The sequence below is a fragment of the Penicillium citrinum genome (assembly GCF_028827155.1).
Source record: "Penicillium citrinum strain IBT 23319 chromosome Unknown utg000006l:1.0-3011923.0:1.0-3012962.0, whole genome shotgun sequence".
In the NCBI taxonomy this organism is placed as follows: Eukaryota; Fungi; Ascomycota; class Eurotiomycetes; order Eurotiales; family Aspergillaceae; genus Penicillium; species Penicillium citrinum.
Window position 1 is genome coordinate 145,781 of NW_026622691.1, and position 19,989 is coordinate 165,769.

The 19,989-nt window shown below is 43.8% G+C and overlaps 9 protein-coding genes across 9 annotated transcripts; 4 read left to right on the top strand and 5 right to left on the bottom strand.

Moving 5' to 3' along the window:
• Nucleotides 1-630: 630 nt before the first annotated feature.
• N7469_006602 (uncharacterized protein) lies at nt 631-999 on the top strand (the record flags this gene model as incomplete). The annotated part of the gene is made up of 1 exon (XM_056645520.1): nt 631-999. The coding sequence occupies one exon, from the start codon at nt 631-633 to the stop codon at nt 997-999; it is 369 nt and encodes a 122-aa protein (XP_056498961.1).
• A 199-nt stretch (nt 1,000-1,198) lies between these two features.
• On the bottom strand, nt 1,199-2,421 carry N7469_006603 (uncharacterized protein; the record flags this gene model as incomplete). Its single annotated transcript, XM_056645521.1, has 2 exons — nt 1,199-1,875; nt 1,950-2,421. 2 exons carry the CDS (start codon nt 2,419-2,421, stop codon nt 1,199-1,201), a joined length of 1,149 nt encoding a protein of 382 aa, XP_056498962.1.
• Nucleotides 2,422-3,386: 965 nt separating this feature from the next.
• Nucleotides 3,387-5,046, bottom strand: N7469_006604 (uncharacterized protein; the record flags this gene model as incomplete). The annotated part of the gene is made up of 7 exons (XM_056645522.1): nt 3,387-3,813; nt 3,867-3,934; nt 3,988-4,202; nt 4,258-4,637; nt 4,706-4,878; nt 4,925-4,950; nt 5,007-5,046. The coding sequence occupies 7 exons, from the start codon at nt 5,044-5,046 to the stop codon at nt 3,387-3,389; spliced, it is 1,329 nt and encodes a 442-aa protein (XP_056498963.1).
• A 1,284-nt stretch (nt 5,047-6,330) lies between these two features.
• N7469_006605 (putative O-methyltransferase) lies at nt 6,331-7,698 on the bottom strand (the record flags this gene model as incomplete). The annotated part of the gene is made up of 4 exons (XM_056645523.1): nt 6,331-7,229; nt 7,306-7,320; nt 7,402-7,491; nt 7,605-7,698. The coding sequence occupies 4 exons, from the start codon at nt 7,696-7,698 to the stop codon at nt 6,331-6,333; spliced, it is 1,098 nt and encodes a 365-aa protein (XP_056498964.1).
• A 978-nt stretch (nt 7,699-8,676) lies between these two features.
• N7469_006606 (Major facilitator superfamily domain general substrate transporter) lies at nt 8,677-8,996 on the top strand (the record flags this gene model as incomplete). The annotated part of the gene is made up of 2 exons (XM_056645524.1): nt 8,677-8,868; nt 8,931-8,996. 2 exons carry the CDS (start codon nt 8,677-8,679, stop codon nt 8,994-8,996), a joined length of 258 nt encoding a protein of 85 aa, XP_056498965.1.
• Nucleotides 8,997-9,016: 20 nt separating this feature from the next.
• N7469_006607 (uncharacterized protein) lies at nt 9,017-10,564 on the top strand (the record flags this gene model as incomplete). The annotated part of the gene is made up of 7 exons (XM_056645525.1): nt 9,017-9,081; nt 9,143-9,312; nt 9,370-9,394; nt 9,449-9,777; nt 9,845-9,949; nt 10,015-10,237; nt 10,312-10,564. The coding sequence occupies 7 exons, from the start codon at nt 9,017-9,019 to the stop codon at nt 10,562-10,564; spliced, it is 1,170 nt and encodes a 389-aa protein (XP_056498966.1).
• A 351-nt stretch (nt 10,565-10,915) lies between these two features.
• N7469_006608 (uncharacterized protein) lies at nt 10,916-12,325 on the bottom strand (the record flags this gene model as incomplete). Its single annotated transcript, XM_056645526.1, has 1 exon — nt 10,916-12,325. The coding sequence occupies one exon, from the start codon at nt 12,323-12,325 to the stop codon at nt 10,916-10,918; it is 1,410 nt and encodes a 469-aa protein (XP_056498967.1).
• Nucleotides 12,326-14,776: 2,451 nt separating this feature from the next.
• On the bottom strand, nt 14,777-17,350 carry N7469_006609 (putative C6 transcription factor; the record flags this gene model as incomplete). Its single annotated transcript, XM_056645527.1, has 2 exons — nt 14,777-17,173; nt 17,276-17,350. The coding sequence occupies 2 exons, from the start codon at nt 17,348-17,350 to the stop codon at nt 14,777-14,779; spliced, it is 2,472 nt and encodes an 823-aa protein (XP_056498968.1).
• Nucleotides 17,351-19,020: 1,670 nt separating this feature from the next.
• Nucleotides 19,021-19,770, top strand: N7469_006610 (uncharacterized protein; the record flags this gene model as incomplete). The annotated part of the gene is made up of 2 exons (XM_056645528.1): nt 19,021-19,094; nt 19,158-19,770. The coding sequence occupies 2 exons, from the start codon at nt 19,021-19,023 to the stop codon at nt 19,768-19,770; spliced, it is 687 nt and encodes a 228-aa protein (XP_056498969.1).
• Nucleotides 19,771-19,989: the final 219 nt, after the last annotated feature.

Consider the following 19,989-nt stretch of genomic DNA (forward strand, 5'->3'; position numbering starts at 1 on the left):
AATAAAAAGATCAAGAAACAATGATATGTCCCTTCTCCAGAATATATCCAAAATTCAAGCTTCAAGCACTCGGTGGGTTTTTAGAAAAGAATTCCCCGCAGGCTAATATGATTCATTCAATTTCTTCTCGGCAGCTTTTCCGTAAAAGGAAAATCCAATGAGAACCCACAGTAAACGAACGAACCTTTTAGTAGAATTGCTCCATTCTTTTCGTTACACTCGGGACAAAAATACTTTTGATAGACCAATTAGAAGACTCTCGTATCTGTGCAGTTGTACATTGCATGAGGATACATGGTAACTACAGCATGCAGTCTTGCACTGAGTCATACATACACATTTACACCCAGAGAGGATACAATCCATGGAATAGCACAATAACTAGAAATAATATCTTTGTGAGGACATCGTACAATAAGTATATCTAAGTTAAATACAATAATACTCACTTTAGACTGCAATTGAGATACAAAATCAAATAAACAGTCCATTTGATACTATCCACCTCATTCCTAAGGCATTAACGCCAAGATATTCTCCATAGTTAACTTTATCTTTTTCCCCTTTGCTTTTCTTCTTTCACCTTCTTATTTCTTTTCTTTCATCTGCCCTCGCAATGCCTATCGCAAAATGCTTTATAACGCTTTGATTCGCACACACCATATAACCTCTCGCAAGAAGGTCGCTGCTCTCAAACGTGCCGCTGACACTTACAGTTGTTATGTACTCCTTCGTTCCGGGGGATGTCCAGGGATTATGTACGTGGAAGGCCAGGAACAAGGACAAGTGGAGGGTTGGGTTGGAGTAGTAAAGAGGCTGCGGTATAAAGATTTCCAGCTGGTGCGCAAACCGGGAGAACTGGTTTCTGAAACTGGAGATGGGATGGGAAATGGGAAAGATGTTGGATTGAATGAGGTGGACAGTGTAAAGGAATTTGGACATTTGATGGCGCATCGGGGAGTTTGGGAATGGTGGAGGAAAGGAATGGGATATTCTTGATGGAATTATTCGTTTCTTGTTTTTCTTGTTCTTTTTCTTTTTGCATGCATGATACCATTTGAATCTGGAATTCAATGACTTATATTGTTTATCCTGTATAGTCCTTTTTCTCCATGCTCGCTCGACGCCATATCCCGATATCAATTGCGCTCAAAATACAAAATGGAAGAATATACTATAGTATGAGTACCCAACTTGCTCATACTGGTGCTGGATAGCTCAGCAGTCGGCAAACATCTTTTCTCTTCCGCCGGAAATGATCATAAATCTCCTTCCACAATTCTCTATCCCGACAGCCACTTTCATCAGCTGTACCCGGGTTGTTGTCACATTTAGGCTGCATCTCGGCCAACAATTCTTGAGGCCACATCACCCAAGGCTTAGGTAAAGGCCAGTCCGAGAAATGGACAAACCTAGCCTCCGTCATGACCTTATCGGGGATCCAGTCTTTCTCAACCCCGAGGAAGTTCTGATGATCCTTTGTACGGAACTCGCCCGTGATTAAGCCATATTGCTTATGCGGAAGCACCATAGCACTACTTCCATAGCGTTGGTTAAGAATCTCCATGTCATACCGCGTCTCGTTCAGCCTCAACTCCATTTGGCCGTGAACTGCGGTACGAGTGGCTTCCTTCAAGGCCATGAATTCAGTATACGAGGGCTCAATGACAACAATTTGGGAATTGAGAGTCTGAGTTTCCGGAAGAAGCCAATAAGCTCGGGGCATGGCGACAGGGGTGGGTGGGAGGAAGAAGAGTTCATCCATGTGGTTGAGCACAGTCATATCGGAGTCGAGATGGATGACGCGATCATATTGGACTACTCCAAATGCGTTCAATTTAGCAGAAGAGGTATCCCAAGATGCTTCGGCGGATTCTATAAAAGTAACATAGAAGTCAGTCTAGATATTTCCCAACCCCATCATCCCTGTCCCAAAACACTCCACTCACGAGAAGTATCCTTCCTGATGCCCTCCACCTTAACAGGTGACATCTGCACATTATAATCATTCTTCGCCGTAAGAAGAAGCTGGCTAATTCGATCCGAATCATCTTCCACAATAAGATCCCACTCATCCGGATAGAACAACACACGCTCCGCTTTAGAACCATGTCTCTTCAAAGCCTCGAAAATCATAACCGAATTACATAAATATGCCTCACTCGTCGCATACGTCGTATAGGCAAATCGAGACCAATCCACCTCTTCATAATGAATATGAGGATTCGGTTGGGGAGGGGGTTTCTCGGGTTTCGGCCATAGGAAGAAGATAAGGAGGACCAGGAGAATAACCCATGTACGAATATATCGTAATTGCCGCTTCAACAAAGCCGACCAAGATTCATCTGGGATATCAAAGAAATCATCTTCAGAGGCATCGGAGCCTCGACGAAGAGGGAATGCTGAATTTTTGTTCGCCATTTGAAAGTTGCGCAGAAAAGAATGCGAAACGTCGTCGGCGAGGATCGACTTTCGCAGAGTGCTTATCATCACGTGATGATATCATGCCAGAAGTGCAAATTAGGGCAAAAGAAGACATTATTGTATTATATTAATGAATTACAGCAATGGTTGGGCATAAATATTGATATTAGAAATAATTACATTTTGTTTTGATCAATCGTTTCAACGTTGTTGCCGTATTGTAGAAGGCACACTGTGTTGTGATGAGGCACATCCTACTTTTTGGTCATTACGGGTATAAAGTACGGGCGATATATAAGAAGAGTGAATCACTCTCATACCTATAAAGACACTGCTAACAATAAAAGTACCTGACTTATTGTGCAAATAATGCATTAACGATATTAACTTTTACCGATTACTTAACCCCAGTCAGAAAGAGTTCATTATATTGAGATATATATGACCTTCCAAGGTTGTAGTATACACCTCTACGCAGCTTCAATGTATGCAGGCGTATAAGCAAGCACCTAGTATAAATCTTGAGAATTATACTAGTATTCACGCTCTATCGTAGAGAGCTGATGTATCTATATATCAACTTTGCTTTATCTATTCTACATCATCATTTAAGACTGTCTTCACTCAGAGAGTTCTTGACTCACAGATATGAAGTCTGTCATCGTAGTGGTATTCTCAATCCTGTAAAATATTATACTTGTATTTGCCAAATAGAGCCGTTCGAATTGAGCAAGTTGATTTTTTTGAAAGGACTCTATCTTTGGATATCATCCCCGAGATGATATTTCAAAGAACTACTAGGTTTTTTTTCCCCAAGGCATTTGTATTCCGAGAATACAAAAGATCATATCGAATGACACACGGCACGATAATTCGATATTTCATATACTCGGTGCAATTAGGAGTAGACATTATATACAACCTCAACTCAACTCAATATACATCACTACTACTCCCACGGATTATCTCCCTGGAGGAGGCTCACTTCCATCAGGAAGTAATCTTGCACCACCAGATGAAATAGACCGTCCATCATCCACCTGCACAACAATATCCGTTTTCACAGTCACGCATCCATCATCCATATGATCCGGCTGTTGTGCCCGTGATATTCGACTTTCTGATCGTTCATTCGGAACCCAATGCCCCGGATGATTCTCTTCGTCTTGCCAATTAGTTGTCGTCGCCGTGGCTGAATCCAACCAATGGTCTCGCTGCCGACGTTTGAGCTCAGTTTCATTCGAGCGATCTGTATTATTCTTATTACTTGATCTAGATCGAGACCAGTAGCCTGCTATTTTACCGTCGCGGCGGTGATCTACGACGGCGCGGAGGAAAAGCCTAGCAACAGGGGCACAAGATGCGAGCAGGATGCTGTAATTTTCGATCCTAAGAATAGGTTAGCTTGATGAAAATTTGCTGGATACTGGTACAGAACTTACTTCACCCAAAGGATAAAAGTAACAATATTATATGTGAAATCCAGTCGGTCACCGAGAGACTTGAGTTTCTGTATCACTGGTGTAAGAAGCATACACATCATTTCTTATTATTAGTACTCACGTATGTCTTCACAATAGAAGCAGCACCTGAAAGTATCAACGGCCCACTCAACGTGAGGGTCTGCCAGATACGACGTGATCGAACCGTACTATTGATCTTCCTGAATTGAGACCAGAATGAGACATTCGGCTCACGATGTAATGTTCGCAGGAAAAACTGCCACAGTTCAACCGCAGCAAGTACACCAAGGAAAAAATCAATGATAGTATTGAAGCCTACATATAATCAGTATTAGGCCACACTCTCAATAAAAAAAAAACAATTACATACCTCCTTGTACGAAACCGACGGTCGACTGGACAGACGGTGATTGACATTTGACCGAACCATCAGTCGGTAAAGGAGTCCACATATACTTGAAATATTGAACTCGATCCGCTGGCTGATATGGATATGGACCACATTGGACAATGATCTGTACGATGGTGACCATATTCGCGACGATCTGGACGATAGCGCACACAATAATCGAAGTTCGGATCTTACGATCACTAGCTGCGAAACAAGTCAAAAGAAACCACATCATGCCAGTTCGTGAGACCATCGCCGAAGCAACTGCAATTGGCTGTGAAAGAAAATCCCATTTCATCGCATGGAATCTTTCTTCCTCGGTGAGATAAAAGTAATGTCGACCGAGACCCCAATTAGCGCTGGATATATTTGTCAGTTGTTATTTCTGAAACAATTTTTTGAAAACTGGGTATTTTGAACAACTAACCTCATCTGTATGAATGTCATATGGGTTATATCGAACCCATAAGCAACGAGGAAGAATAGATCCTCAATGCCCCAGATTCTCCCGGGAGCAGTAACCTGCGGTAGCGCCCATCGAACCCAAGATTTGATGGCATATCGAAAGAGTAAAGCGACGCCTACAACGCCAGTAAGAGCCTAAATACATTAGCTAAGCACGTAAAAGAAGAAAGACAATGTCTACCCAACAAGCAGAAAATGTGCCGGTGCCTATCAGAGTCAGTTAATACTTCTTCCACTCCAAGGTTTCTGGGCACGCAACTAACCAATATCGACATCTCCCTCTTGAGGCCTGGGTATATCCATGATAATGATGTAAAGCTCGATATTAGATCGCAATTTGACTGCAGCGCACGACTCATCTAAATAGCATGCATCGACGAAAGACAAGGTACTGTGTCGATATACATGGATTAAACAATACTGGCGTGGACCATAGAGGAGCGGGGAATATGGATATAGCACAAGATGGTGGAAAGTAAAAGACCCAATCCCACCGTGGTCAAGTTACAGGTCAGTCGATTCAGCAGACTAAGTTTGACCAGGTCAACAAGGGATGAACATGAGCTAAAAAGGGCGGCCGTGACGATAAGGCGAGAACAATATTACTATTGGACAATGCGAGATTTCTATCACACATCTGTGATTACAGAGTTGGGATAGAAACACCAGGTGATGATGTTGAAACAAGATCGATGGCTAGAATGGACTTCGTATACGAAGCAAAGAATACTACGGAACATTCAAGTCCGACTTGCCACTAACTAATCTGTCTTGTTCATTCCCAGTTGACAAGGTATCATTCCTGCAAGGCCCATGTGGATGTAAGCAACATTCCAATGCAGCCTGAAGGCGAATGGCAACCATGCAACCGCCATGCGTCGCCAACGCAAGGGTCATACAAAATTGAGGCCGTGCATTCAATAGTCAATCCGAAGGTTTGGAATGAAAGGAGTAATCCTTCATCCGCCAGTTCAAAAATACCCAACTTTTACCGTCAGCAGAACATACCCAGAAATTCCGCACATAGCAGAGAAATTGTATAGCCGACGTGTAATGTACATAGAGCAGTTCTCGCTGGCTCGGATGCTAAACGCACAGACGTGGGTCGTAGATCAATCAAGATTTACATACAGTAGTGTATCAGTGATGACTTTCCCGATGTAAGGAGATCATCGCAGGGCTATCATTGGTAGAGTAGGATGAACCCCGAGTGAAATCAACCAGTTAGATATGATAATTCACCCCGCTGGGAATTGTGTTGGAAAGTTATTATTGTGATTCGGTGTTGAAGGATCTATTAGTGTTTAATTCGCGGTGAGATCCCAAATGTGATATATCAGGACGATCTCCCATCACATTCGACTCATCAACCCGTATGCGTTCATGCAGGGAACAAAGCATATCGAAAGGATCTGAGTTCGCATGAAATCAGGCACATTTTGTTTTATTCAGGACTCCATAATCCCGTATTCATGGATCTCGGTCCGTCTACGGAGTACGCCAACTTGACTTAGTATCACCTAGGAGTTAAATCTGCTGACTTTGTATATTCATGTCTCCAATACTAGTATTATCGTATAATCCTCACTACTGCTTTAGCCTCATCTCAACCAATGATTCACCAGCTTGCAAATATCCCTCAAATCCAACGTCAAGCCCAGAAACACTCGCCAACTGCCTCCACTCCGCAGGGCTGCGCTCACGTCCACCAAAAAATGAAATCATACTCGCATGAAGCGAAGTATAAGTCATGTTCTTCGCATACTCAATAATCAATACCCTAGATTCGGCCGTCATAGCCCGCGACAACTTCTGTAACAACGAGACGGCATCCAAATCGGGCAAATTATGTAAAATATGCTGAAGCGAATAGACTCTCGCTCCTCGAATAGGCTGTTCGGGACTTTCTTTGAAATTCCACTCCATCAATTGTACACCCGGGAGATGATCAGCCTCAATCTCCGCGTTGAATTCCTGTACGACCAGATTGGATGGTTGGAGATGGGGATATGCAGCTTTGACTTCTAGGAGTAATTCACCCCTTCCACCCCCAATATCAACCATAATAGGTTTGGAAGATGACTCGCCAAGAGCATAGCCAAGGTCATAGCCCAGTGATGCCGCACGTTCTGGAAAGGTGCCGAATTTCAAAAATTTACCAACCATAAACTGATTGAAGCTGTCCATGCGACCCTGTTGTTCCAAAATAGAGTAAAAATGCTCATTGGCGAATTTCTCCTCTCCCATAAGCTTATAAGCATATTGAAATGGTCCATCAGACCCTGAAAAGGGGTATGCAAAATTAGTAGCTTGTAGCTTTTTCATCAAGAAAGCCCCGGCCATCATCCCTTCAGTAGTAAAATGCAAGGCGCCATGCTGCGAAGACGGCATGTCAACCATGTGTCGTGTGATAGCATTAGCAGTGTAAGTATCCTCAGCCACGCGTTCAACGAGACCCAATCCAGCCATAATATAAAGCGTGTCAGCTAAAATTCGAGGCAAAAAAAAAGCATGGGTTAGTTCGATGTTGAATCCCGAGCCAAGAGTTCATCAGCAACATACAAGCAAGTCTGACACCTACGCAAATTAGCAAACAAAGAAAAAAAAATTGAACAAACTGGTCAAGATGCGTTACTTGGAAAGGAATTTCAAACATACGAATTTCTGGATCTTCAGTGGATCGCGCTTTAATGCGTGCATTACAGGCATTTGCCACTTCTTCGGCGGTGGCATGGCGACCGAAACGAACTAATTCTCCAAAGAGATCGAAATGGATAGCGACAGGGACGAACCCAAGTGAAGCAGGCTAATTAGTTAGACGAAGTCCAGGAAGATACTCGCAGATTACTTCGAATACATACCGTCGTGACTGTCGCAGCGAGGGCCGCCCCGGGGGGGGATTGACGGAGTCGAAGACAGACCAAGTAAGCCTGCTAGTCGATTGAGAAAGGACATGTTTGGCTGGTTCTTTCCAAGACAAAGTATTTTAAAAGGATGGGTAGGACAAGAATTATTGACAAGGAAGAAGGACTTGGAGAAGTAGAAGGATTGCCTGGTCCAGGATGTCTAGCAGAGTACGAGCGTACTTTGTGTAGGGGTATATTCCAAGCAAACAGAAATAAAATAGCATGGTCAGTAGATATGCGCTGTAAAGAGACAATTAAGCCTCGAACGAGTCGACTGCAAGCTGGGTCTACGAATCAAAGCAAGTATATTCCAGCAAGGGGTGGAAATACGCCGGCAACCTGGCAAACATAGACGAGCATGAATCATTCGAGAACTATTACATACAGCGTAATGTAAAAATTCAGAAATAAAAACAAAGAAACTTCTTTAACCTACCATGTATGTAAGAATCCAGAGCTAATTTGCGCCCTGTGCCCTAATATGGTGTAGATCTGCGGTATTTCACAGTGGAGATCGGAAGGACGAGACTGTAATTTGATCTGTGTGATTCCCAAATATCTCCCAACCAATCTAATTTTAACTCTTTTGATGAGGGGGAAATAGATCCATCCAGTATAATTCCACGCGATGTGATTCTGGTGATAAGTATTCCGTGTGGCTAGACTATAATGTAGACTCTTCGAATCTAAAAGGGGGGGCAGAAAGAGCTATCACATTCTTTAAACGACGTATCTTATACCCCATTATCCTTCAAATTCTTTCTTTACACATCATCCTGCACAACAAAAGCCACGCGAGAAATCCTCCTGCCATGTGTTTTTGACAATTCCCGATCACCTCCTCTTCCTTCCATGCATAAAGACTTGGTTATTCCTGGAAACGATAGTCGCTCAATAGTTCCAAGTTGAACAAAACCAAACCATTGTCCGATTCCAAGATTAGATCTAATCTATTCCCCTTACCGCGTGGTACTGTATCCCATTCATCCCTTTCGGATATACGGTTTCTACTCCAACCCTGGACGACATGGAGAAGAATTCACCGATTCATGAGACGCGTGAGATGGACTCTCCTTCACTGTCTACTCTGCATGAATCATGCTCTCGCGTCGGATCCAAAGGTGAAATGGATGAGCAGAATCCGCAGAATTGGAGCAATACGCGAAAGACACTCCTATTCATCGCGTTGATGTCGAGTTCTTTGCTAGCAGATGGGTGTGTATAATCCCGCTTTTGCTTTTGCTGTCTACTATTTTGTTTACATGACTTATCTACTGTTAGAGCTATGGTATGGGGTGGCACGCTGATTACACCCCAAGCAATGGAATGGGGAATTTCAATCAATAAATCTGCCACGAGTATGAATTATGGCATTTTGCTTCAAGGATTCGGGGGGGATCTTCGCTGTTCCTCTGATTGAAGCGTATGGTCGGTATGTTTATCTAGCTGATATTGCAATGTTATAGACTCATCTAACACCATCATCATTCTAGCTTCCCCGTTTGGATATGGCCGCAAATCATTACAATGTTCATGGTCTTGGGAGCAACGCTTTCAACAAACTATGATACTTTCACTATTTTCCGTTCTCTGCAGGGTCTCTTCGGGACAGTTCCGCAGGTCATTGGTTTGCCTATAATTCACGATATGTATAGTCCGGAGGGTAAGTCTCTCCCTCTTAATTTCTTCTACTCGGAATATCCAGTAACGAATTCAATAGAATGGCCACGCATGATCAACATCTGGTAAGAATAATCCACCATCAGACAAGCATAAGATCACCGACTAATCAGTCTCAGGGGAACAACCTTTCTCGTCGGCCCCTTTCTCGGTCCAGCAATAGCTGGTTATATCAGCGCAGCAACAAACTGGGTCACTTCTTTCGGCGTATTAACATCTTTATACGGACTATCAACAATATTAGTCCTCCTCTTCGGACGAGAGACATACTACGCCACAGAGAAACATTCAAAATCACACCTGGCCTCATACTTCGGCATTGGAAATACAAATCTTCCAAAATGTCAGACATTATGGTATTGGTGTAAGACTCTAATGATCTACGTATTTCGATTCCCTTTATTTATGACCGGCATTGCTATTCTAATTATATTTACCTGGCCAATCGGTATGTACAATCTCAAGCAATCTACACTGTACAAAACTCATCTTACATTCAAACTAATGAATACCAGGAATAACAACTACAATCGACACATTCCTCCATAGTCCACCTTACCTCTTCAATACAATCGAAGCATCATCAATGCGATTTGCCGGTGTCATCGGTGCATTATGCGGTATATCAATCCCCCCCCCCCCCCAAACACACACAGCAATCCCGCAGCTAAACTAATGTACCAAGGTTGGACATTCGGTCATTTCTTCAATAATCGAATTCAAACCCATTACAAAACCAATTCCACTCAATGGCAGCCCGAGCTCCGACTCCACGGCGTCTGGATTCCACTTTTTAGTATGGTATGTGGATTACTCACATACGGCTTGACGATGCATTTCGGTAAACATTGGATTGGGATTGCTTTTGGGTGGATTTTGGTTAATATTGGGATGGTTGGTACAATCGTGTATGGTTATATCCTAAATCCCCATATCCAATATATTCGTCAAAGACTGGATATTAATACTGATCTTCTGATAGGACTATCACGGCATACGCTCTAGAAAAATATCCGTCTCAATCAACCTGCGTCTCTGCTATTCTCAATATGTGGCGGACATGCGGTGGGTTTGCGGTGGGATATTTCCAACCTGCTTGGATACAAAAGAACGGATTGGGATTAGTTTTTGGTATTCAAGCTATTGTAGTTAGTGTTTCAGTCATATTGGTCATTGTACCTGTTCTATTGCGAGAACGAAGGAAGAGTGGCGTTGAGGCAGTTTGTGCTGCATGATTGAAAATTATGGATAGGTTACTTTCAGTGTATTTACTTTTACGAAATGATTGATGCAGATATACGAGTGAAATTCAGATTGATCTTGATTTATTGATGTTCGTCTATTGCATATTGATGCAAGCGAGTGTAATCTGGGAAACCAGTTCATCGTCCGTCCAGCAGACAAGAAGTAAAGTGCGAATTGCAGTAATGCGTGAAATGCCAGCAACGCCTCGCCAATGATCTCGCTGTAGAAGGTAAGAAATATGTGCAGAGAATGGTATATGTACAAGAGGCGGAAATAAAAAAAAGGCAAATGAGAAAGGAAGAGAGAAATATGAACAATGCTAAACGGATGTCGTGACTGGATCAGTCGAAAATATATTCGACTTGAGGGCAAGACGATTGGAAGTTTCGAAGGAGCTTCTGCACGCGGTTCGTCATCCAGCCAGAGTATGTACCATTGCTTGCAGCACCGTGGAAAGTCGTCGAGGCATGTTTGCAAACCTTATCTTTGTGGTTCCAAGTATATTGCAAGCAATCTTGGTTCTGCGTACAAGCGTCGTGGCAGTTCTCAAGTGAGGGAATGGTGGGTTCTTCGAAGATGATATCGGTAGGAGACATGTTATCCCAGTCATTGCGAGAGGCGAGGGCACCATCATGAATGAATTCGCGATAGACATCGGCATGAAGTAGAAGAGCATTCTTGCCACTTCTAAACCAGCTCCTATCGAACCGCCACATCTCCTCAATATCTCGGGGAGTCATGCGGTGATAAGAAACCGCGGGGTAGCACCAAGGTTGACGACCATATCCCTCAGAGAAATGATCAATTTCCCAAGGTCGAGTAGTCAACATCATGGGCCAGGCCCAAGTCAATGGAATGTGAATATTGTCGAAAGCCCGAGCGAGCACACAATCTCCAGCCCACTCTTCCGCGGTCATTCTCTCCAGCTCCGCTTGGTTCTGAGCGCGGTATCCTTGCAGACGATGGATGGCTTCAGTGGATAGAATCACACCAGAGCCTCCGTAAGCGAAAAGAATATCACCAATTTGCATGGGGCTACCAAGATAGTAAGGGCGGTTATGGTCAAGGTGTGCCAGCCAGTTGATGAGGTTGGGCCACACCACATAGGTGTCTGCTTCGATGAAGATATACCACTTTGCGTCAGGCATAGCCTCCAACGCTCCATCAATCATAGGCAAAAACTTCCACTTGTCCAGTTTCCATCCAGGGTTATTGGTCTTTCCAAAGGGCCCGTTCTCATGATCTCCCCACTCTTCATCCGTCAAGCCTTCACGGCCCACTTTTTGCAGGCGGTGGTAAATTTCGAATTCGGGGGCGGTCTTCATGGTTTCTTCGGTCACGTTGCTCAATACATCGTAGGTTTGAACACCGCTAATCTTCTCCTCGTAGTCCGAGAAGATGGCGTAGTTGGGGACACATTGGAGAGTGGTTCGTAGCTGCACAGGAACCTTTTCCTGTGATTCGGTAGCACCAGTCTTTAATACAACAAAGACATCATCCATATCGCGTTGGATATGTCCGCAGCGATCCTCCTCGAGCTGCTCCTTGCTGAGCTTGGTATCCTTGGAAGCCGAGCTTTGAGGTTGTTGTTGGCCTTCTAGAACGATCTGGCCTTGTTCGGTGCGCGTGGATTGTCCGGCATTGTCGAGAGCGACCGAGTAGGAGGTTGGATTATGGAAGAGGTAAAGAATCAAGCAAAGAGTAAGGAATGGCGAGACGATGAGAATCCATCGTCGTGGAGAACTAAACATGGTCTCGAGTCGTCAAGAGTTTCAAAGGAATGAATAATCAGTAAGGAATGTAAAGAATGTAGAGAAAGAAGGCGATGAAGGTAAATCCATGAAGAGAGGAGAGAGAAGAAGAAGCAGCAGCAGCGGCGAAGAAAAGGCAGTGTCAAAATGAGGGAAAAAAAGGGACGATGATGATCCTTGACAAAGGCAGGACAGGAACGGTTCGCCATCCCCATCCCCATAACCGCACACCCTCACAGCCTGGCGATCGATGGGGATTGAACGAACATGCATCTTCGCTGATTCGACGGCGGCAACGACGCGCTGGAGTGATAGGTTGCGCATTGGAGCAAGCTGGAGACGGGATCAGCGACCACGCGGGCCAGGGGCCAACGAGGCCGTGGCGAGGGTTCAAGGGCCACTTGGTGACCCACGGGCCAGCGTCATCTGCGGGTTTTTCGTTGCCGGCGAGGGCAAACGAAGCAAGGATCGACTGTCACTGGGGCAGTTAGTGGGGGGGGGGGGTGTGAGTGAGTTGAACCAGCAGATCAGATCGGCAGGGATACAGACAGCCGAGGTATACTACTTGTACGGAGTACTATGTACAGTGTGCGTACCCTGGGCATCAGTTTAAGATACCTAGTAAAGGTAAACTCATGTCAGTCAGCATTATGTTTGAGAATGAAGCATTTGATTTGTGGAGATTGCTTGGTGGAGAAGCAAAAAGTGGAGGTGAGGTTGTATAAAGGCGGTGTGAGGATACAGCAGAGTATAGCAGGTATTATTATGTATCAATATAAGGAGAATGAACAATTAAGTACTTAGATACTTCCAAGGTTGTATATTCAGAAAATGGAATGAAATGTTCCGAATAGCTATTACAGTCTCAGTGGACAGTTCATTTAGACGTACTATGGAATGGTGGGGTGATAGATGTAGTGGTGGAGAATGCATGTTGATACACCGAAGTATACAAGGACATCCAAGATACACAAAAATCCGTCATGTATGTTGAAATGGGCTTAAGTCTTAAGATGAGACTTGATTTGTTTCAATTGAACACTGACCATTCGATTGCGCGTACCTTTTCTATGTAGTTCATTATCTGCTAACCGCCCATGCGTGCATCACCACATGTCTGCATCTATAAAGGCGCTTAGGGTTACAAAGTACTAGTATACCATTATCACCGAGTTGAACCTTACTATGTACTACATATGTACACGAATATGGATTTAACGTTATTCCACTGTAAATCAATGCCCATCTTACTGCTATTGTAATAGTACATTTTCAAGAATGTAGTCGGAATGCAAAATTCCTTTTATACACATGTTAACAATAGAGCAGTGATATAACCACGAAGCCATCTACAACTATCGTCGTCCAATCTTCTACCTATAAACTACTTATATCTCATAAAACACCTTTACATTTACTGAGTATGTACATCGCCATCCTCTACACCATACTCCGTACAGAAACTCATACTGTATTCCCCCCATTCTCTGGTTAATGCAAACCCCTTTCACTACTCCACCGCTGATCATCTCCATTCGCAGAATCTCCTTGGAAATATCACAATTCCTCCGTACAGTACCCCTCAGGGCAAAGAGTACCCCTCATATACTGTTCTATGTCATCCCACTTAACGGTCAGTCGATATGGAGAATCGGCTCTACATCTTCAAACGTGGTGTGGCAGTGTGCATCACGCCAGTTCAACCTCCACCTAATATCGTTCAATAGTTCACGATAGATTGTTGTAGCCTTCTTTTAAGACGATTAAGCTTTGAGTGGAGTGTCACCACCCGTTCACCCGTTTATCGTCATGGATCTTCAGGGGTATACCAGGTATACCACCGTGGGGTTAACTTTGGGTTCTTCTCCGTACGGTAAATATCACAACATATGTAATATGCTCTCTTAGAAGCTCCCCTGGAAAGTAGAGTTTTTCTTTTGGTACAGCCCGATCAACGTGATGTTAATACCCAGATACCCAAACTCATTGTCCACTAGTCAATCCCTGTTTCGCAATGATACTTTCTAGCATGATCTGCTGATTGTTCTTCATGTACTAGAGTACATGATCATTAACTATATGTACTATGTAGATCAGTATCCTCGGCATTTCAAGGGTAGATCCACCATGTTGACAACTTATCGATTCTATCCAAGTGCATACTGAGCCCTGTCCCGAGTTATGACCAGGATATTTGACTAGATCTTGGAATGTTGCAGTATCGCTTGGTTGAATTTTTCTTCGGATAATACCTTTCAAGTGGGTAGAGGATCATTGAGAGTCGAATAGTCATCCACGAAATTCAATACTCCGAGGGCGCTGAAGATATTCAGGCATGGGCATGCGCAATCATACACTGATAACCCTAAGTAAAAGTCATCTACTCTTACCTCTTTACCTCAAAAACTAAAATGAATAGTATCGTATGAATTGAATATGTATTCGGGTATATCAAATCTTCTCATCCTGAAAAGTCTCCGGGAAAAATCCCGGTGGGGGCCAAATATCCGCTATAGAAGGAGGATGAACTAGAGGTTGAGATTGACCCAATCGATCCGGATCATGACAAAAAGCCTGAAAAGTAGAATCATCCAAAAAACCAAAATCCTTCAGTCCTGCTTCACGATTCGTTGACCATTCTGTCGTGTCTAGGTATGCTAGATCTTTGAAGATTGCGTCTAGATCTTCGGTTGCTGCACCACTACCACTACCACTACCACTAGCAGTAGTAGTGTCAGCAGTGGCACTTCCGGGCTGGGTGAAAGGGTATTCTGGAATCCGATCTGAGGATTTAGAGAGGATTGTTGAGTCGGGGGTTTCTGGTGCTGGTTGGAGTGATTGGTAAATTTCGTGTGGTTTCTGAAGGTTCTCCATCATGGTTAGGTCTGTGTTTTCCATGACTGTATCTTTAGGTGTTAATGATTGTCCATCTACAGGAATACTTATTCCCATAATGGAGGATGCGTAATTATTCGGATTCGATGGTTTCGAAGTAGGATGTGTTGGCGTCATATTTCCCAAGGATGATAAATTCGGCGTTGACGTTGTTGCAGAGTGAAATCCATTCGGTTGCTGTGAACGTTCAATGGAAGTAACAAGGGAAGTATATGTCGGCCAACTCGCCGCAAGAACAGCAGTCTTCTGACGAAATTCATCTGCCCATCGTATGAAGGGGAATGTCTCAGAGGCATCGGATGTCTGCTTTAGAGAAAGTGCCTGCTCAAATATAGTGCGTAGAGCAAATTCGAATAACGGAGGTAATCCGCAAATAGGAAAATTGTCCAGATGTTGAGATAACATTGACAACCCCCGGTAAAGAAGTTTCTTCGCTCCTTCAGTCGCCGGTCGTTGAGATCGATGTAATCCTGATTCTCCCGGAATCAAACAAACATAAAGCCAAAGGAGAGCAGCAACATAAGTCAATCCCAAATAACTCTGATGTGGCAATAATGCCGAATGTCTCTCGGGATAAATACTCTCTGGTCCAATCAAGCGACATCCAAGAGGTAGACCGTCATCCCATTGCTTCAGGTCCATCACGAGTTGCTGTGTAAATACCTCGGGTTTATATCCCATCGAGAGATTACGTGAGGACTTATTGAGGACGCTTGCCAATTCGACCAATCGATTGAAGCAACTCAGTGCCATCAACGGACCTCTGCGCGGAGGATTCTTCCCATGCGTCACGCCAGTAGGTAAAACATCGGTCCAAGAATTCCACTCTTCCAGTCCATCTTCCTCTAATAAGCCAACGGTTGCCAAATCATTCGCCGACATAGCAGGGCAACGTCGTAATCGAAAAGAAAGTAGTGAATCGACGACGAAGCATCCTAGGAAAACAGCCTTCCCCTGTCTAAACTCATCGGATCGTCGCGTATCGGTATAAGTACCCAATCCCATCGCAACAGCCATGCGCACCGCCTGTCCACTCAATAACCAAGCCGCCGTCCAATCTTCCAATCCCATATTGACCAGAGTCAATAAAAGTAATGCCTGAATATGACCAAGTTCATAACGATCTTTCTCGGACGGGATTAAACTACGCGAAAGAGTATAGTACTCCTTCACCAGCGAAACCGATGCAACAGGACTAGACCGAGGATCCGTCCGGGATTGAGTAACCGTATAGCTAAGAATCGCCCATAAAGCCGCATGATCACCAGACCCAGGAGTCGTCGCCGTCAATGAAACCGCCGTATTAGCATAGAGGTACGAAGACCGAAGAATATTATGTTTTGCGAGAATCGGGAACCACGAATGCGTAGCAGCGAAGTAGATATCGAGGAGTTGGGAAGTTTGCGGAGGTAATTGAAGAGACTGGCCCGAGGAACTAGGATGAATATCCGATTGAGCTAGTCTGATTCGCTTCGCTTCAGATGAAGTATAACCAGTATCTTCATCAGGACCGATAGTCCGCGGCGCATTCGGACCTAACGGAGTTCCCTCCCTTCGAACCCGTAAACCCCACGACTGTCCCAATTCATCCAAACTACTTCGCGAACGTTTCCCCGTAGTCGGAGCCGAGTCTGAAGTCGATAGCATCTTTTCCAAAGCAGCGTAAAGACGACTCGATTTCCATGTTTCGTGTAGACTTTCTGACGAAGTATCGTCGGACCAAACGGACATTAATTGAGGGTGACGATGGAGATGATCGGTTGAAATACCTAGCATTGCTAGCATTGTATCTTCGAATCCGTCGATATTACATAGGGATAGGGCCCATAGTTTTTCGAGGCCACGGACATAACCTTCTGGTAGACCGCGTTTCTTCGCATGAGGGTCGTAGGAGCAGGATTGGCCGGAAGCTTGGCAGGCGGAACATGTTGGACGAATGCCATCGCATTTATCCTATTCAATGAGTCAGTAATGTCAGTATGTCAGGTGGGCAGAGAGTAGGTGGAGGAGGATAATAGGGTGAAAGATAGCAGAGGATAGAGGATAGAAGGGTACCTTTTTACTGCGACATCGGTCGCAAGCGCGCGATACCCTCTTTCGTCGAGGGGCCTTGTCAGAGCCCTCATCCATGAGGAGTGGATAGTACAGGACACATGCTATGCATGTGGAATTGAAGGGTGAAGAGAGAAGATCAAAAAGTGGAGGAGAAGTTGAAAAGTGAAGAGTTGCGGAAGGTCGCTGCAATCGGAATTTGATTACGCAAGAAAGTTGGCCAGTTACAACAACTAAGGTAATTAGGGAATTAATTAGTATTGTATTACGAAGTAGTTAAATAGTAAATTAGAAAGTAAATCCACTGGATTGAATTATCTCCACAGTACTATGTAACTGAGTGAATGGGATATTATGCTATACTACAGCATAATATCAACGTATTTTTACAATATAGTACTACTGGATAGAGGGATATCTACTGGATAGCAGTACTACAGCTATCTCTACTCATGCAGCACACACTACGGAATAACTCCATTTGGTAGCAGTCTTGAATACATCACTGAAATAACTAGTAATGTTTTCCCCAGATCTCATAACCGATTGCCGTCGAATGCCGAAGATCGGCACTTAGAAGATGCGAGTACCAGGATACCGGTAGCCTTTACTTGTGTAGTATACTAGCATTCATAATAGAATCTATCAAATATATTGAGAACTTCATGTGTATACCGATTTATGAGTCTAGATATGATATAGTAGATATTACAGATTCTTAGACTCGAATTCTAGTAGGTATTGATGCATATATTTCCTTGAAGATATACTTGAACAACGGCATCCCGATCGGCCCCGAGTCATCGGCAAGTCTCCGGCAACGGAAATCTCCCGCTGTAAGCAGCACTCAGGAATAGAAGTATACAGTATATGATATATTGTAGTTCATACTATGCTATATTGGTTTGTACTACTAGTACAATAGTATGAGTAACTAGTATAACATCTATAGTTTTAGATTTCGTAATTGCAGATAAAAGGAATGATACTATACACCAGAAGTATGTGCAACACTGAATACTGTAGAGTATACTCCATAGAGTACTCCCGGCTAAGACTTCTACCGCCAGCCTTGTCTAAATCTATTCACAGTCAGGGCCCTCCATGGATAGATATATGTTACACTTATATATAACTAGTACTAGTAGCAAAAGACAATATAAGTCTAGTAGAAGTGGTGTTTAGATAGTTATGCTAGGTCCATCTATTCATTGAGATAATAGTATAATTATTAGTCCTCAATAATAGACTACTTAATGTACTAGAATAGAACAGAATGTACTGCTACCACCAAGAAACTTAACAACGCCCGATCGAGACTTATTATATTATTCATTGAATACCCACTGTTTAACTAGTCAGTCGATTACTACCTGATCAAGAGAGCATACATGATATCCAAAAGTTACCATATACAAACGGTGTATCTTATGCTAGTTACTCGTGACAGCTCTACCAACGCCTTTTCTATATTACTAGAATACCTCATCATTGACGCCTCAACTTATAAATTCCAATTTATTATTCCATCTTATTCCATGCTCTTCAATGATTCATTTATTCTATTTTAACCCAGACCCCTTTATTCTACTCTTTATACTCCTCTTTGTACGAGATTGTTGACCGCCTAAGCGGTGAACATTCTGCCTTACATTCTCCTTCTTTTCTCCTCAAAAGAATCGCATCTGTTTGATTAACAGCATCCTCCAACAGATCGAGCTAATCGAAGCTCCTCATCTGAATCACACATGCCCGGATTCACAGATGACTCCATAGCCTGGAGGAAACGCAAGCGTGAAAATGAAGACTCTCTCCCAAGACCGTATGTGACACTGTTTACCCCAACTTCTCCTCACCCACTCACTAACCACTCACCACTCATTAGAACCTCCTTTGTGCCATTCAGGACAGACCACACCAACTACGACCTATCTATGAACCATCGACATCCCCTCGAACAACCAACGGACAAAGATCTAAACATGAGACCGAGGTGTCTTCCCCGTAAACGCCGCCACCTCCAGCATCAGCACCAGCATCAGCTTCATCAACCACAACAACCGTACCTCCTCTCACAATCATCCCTCTCCCCAAATATATACGCAACTCCCCAAGACCCATATTCACCCCCAGTCTCACCAAAAACCCTCGTCCCAATCCCATACCCCTCCACATCCACCACATCAACCGCAGCCCTACGCCCCTGTCACATCTGTCACCGTCGTCCAACAACCCGCCAAGTCCTAGACGCCTACGCAGACTGTGATCTCTGCAATGAACGAGCATGTTTTATCTGTCTCCGACTTTGTGACAGCGACTCATGTCCAGGAATTCTACCCCAACCACACCCACACTCATACGAAGACCTATCCAGACGAAAGATCTGCTCTTCTTGTGCTGTGGAGGGTATTTCAGATACGGGCGTGGAAATAGTTCGGTGTTTGGATTGTGTTAGACCGTGGGAATCTTGGTCTTTGGATGATAGGATGGTTTCTTAATTTCGACTTCGACGCACTGCACTGCACTGTCGAGGCTACTGGGCCACTGGGCCATGAGATATGATGGGATATGGTATGGTATGGATACTATTTGGATAATGATTTGGATTGGAGTCTGCACATTTTTCGCATTGCATCTGCATGGCATGGTTTGATACCAGGTTAGCCTTAGCATAATTATATTAGTTTACATTGGAAATTATACCAACACTCGCTTTC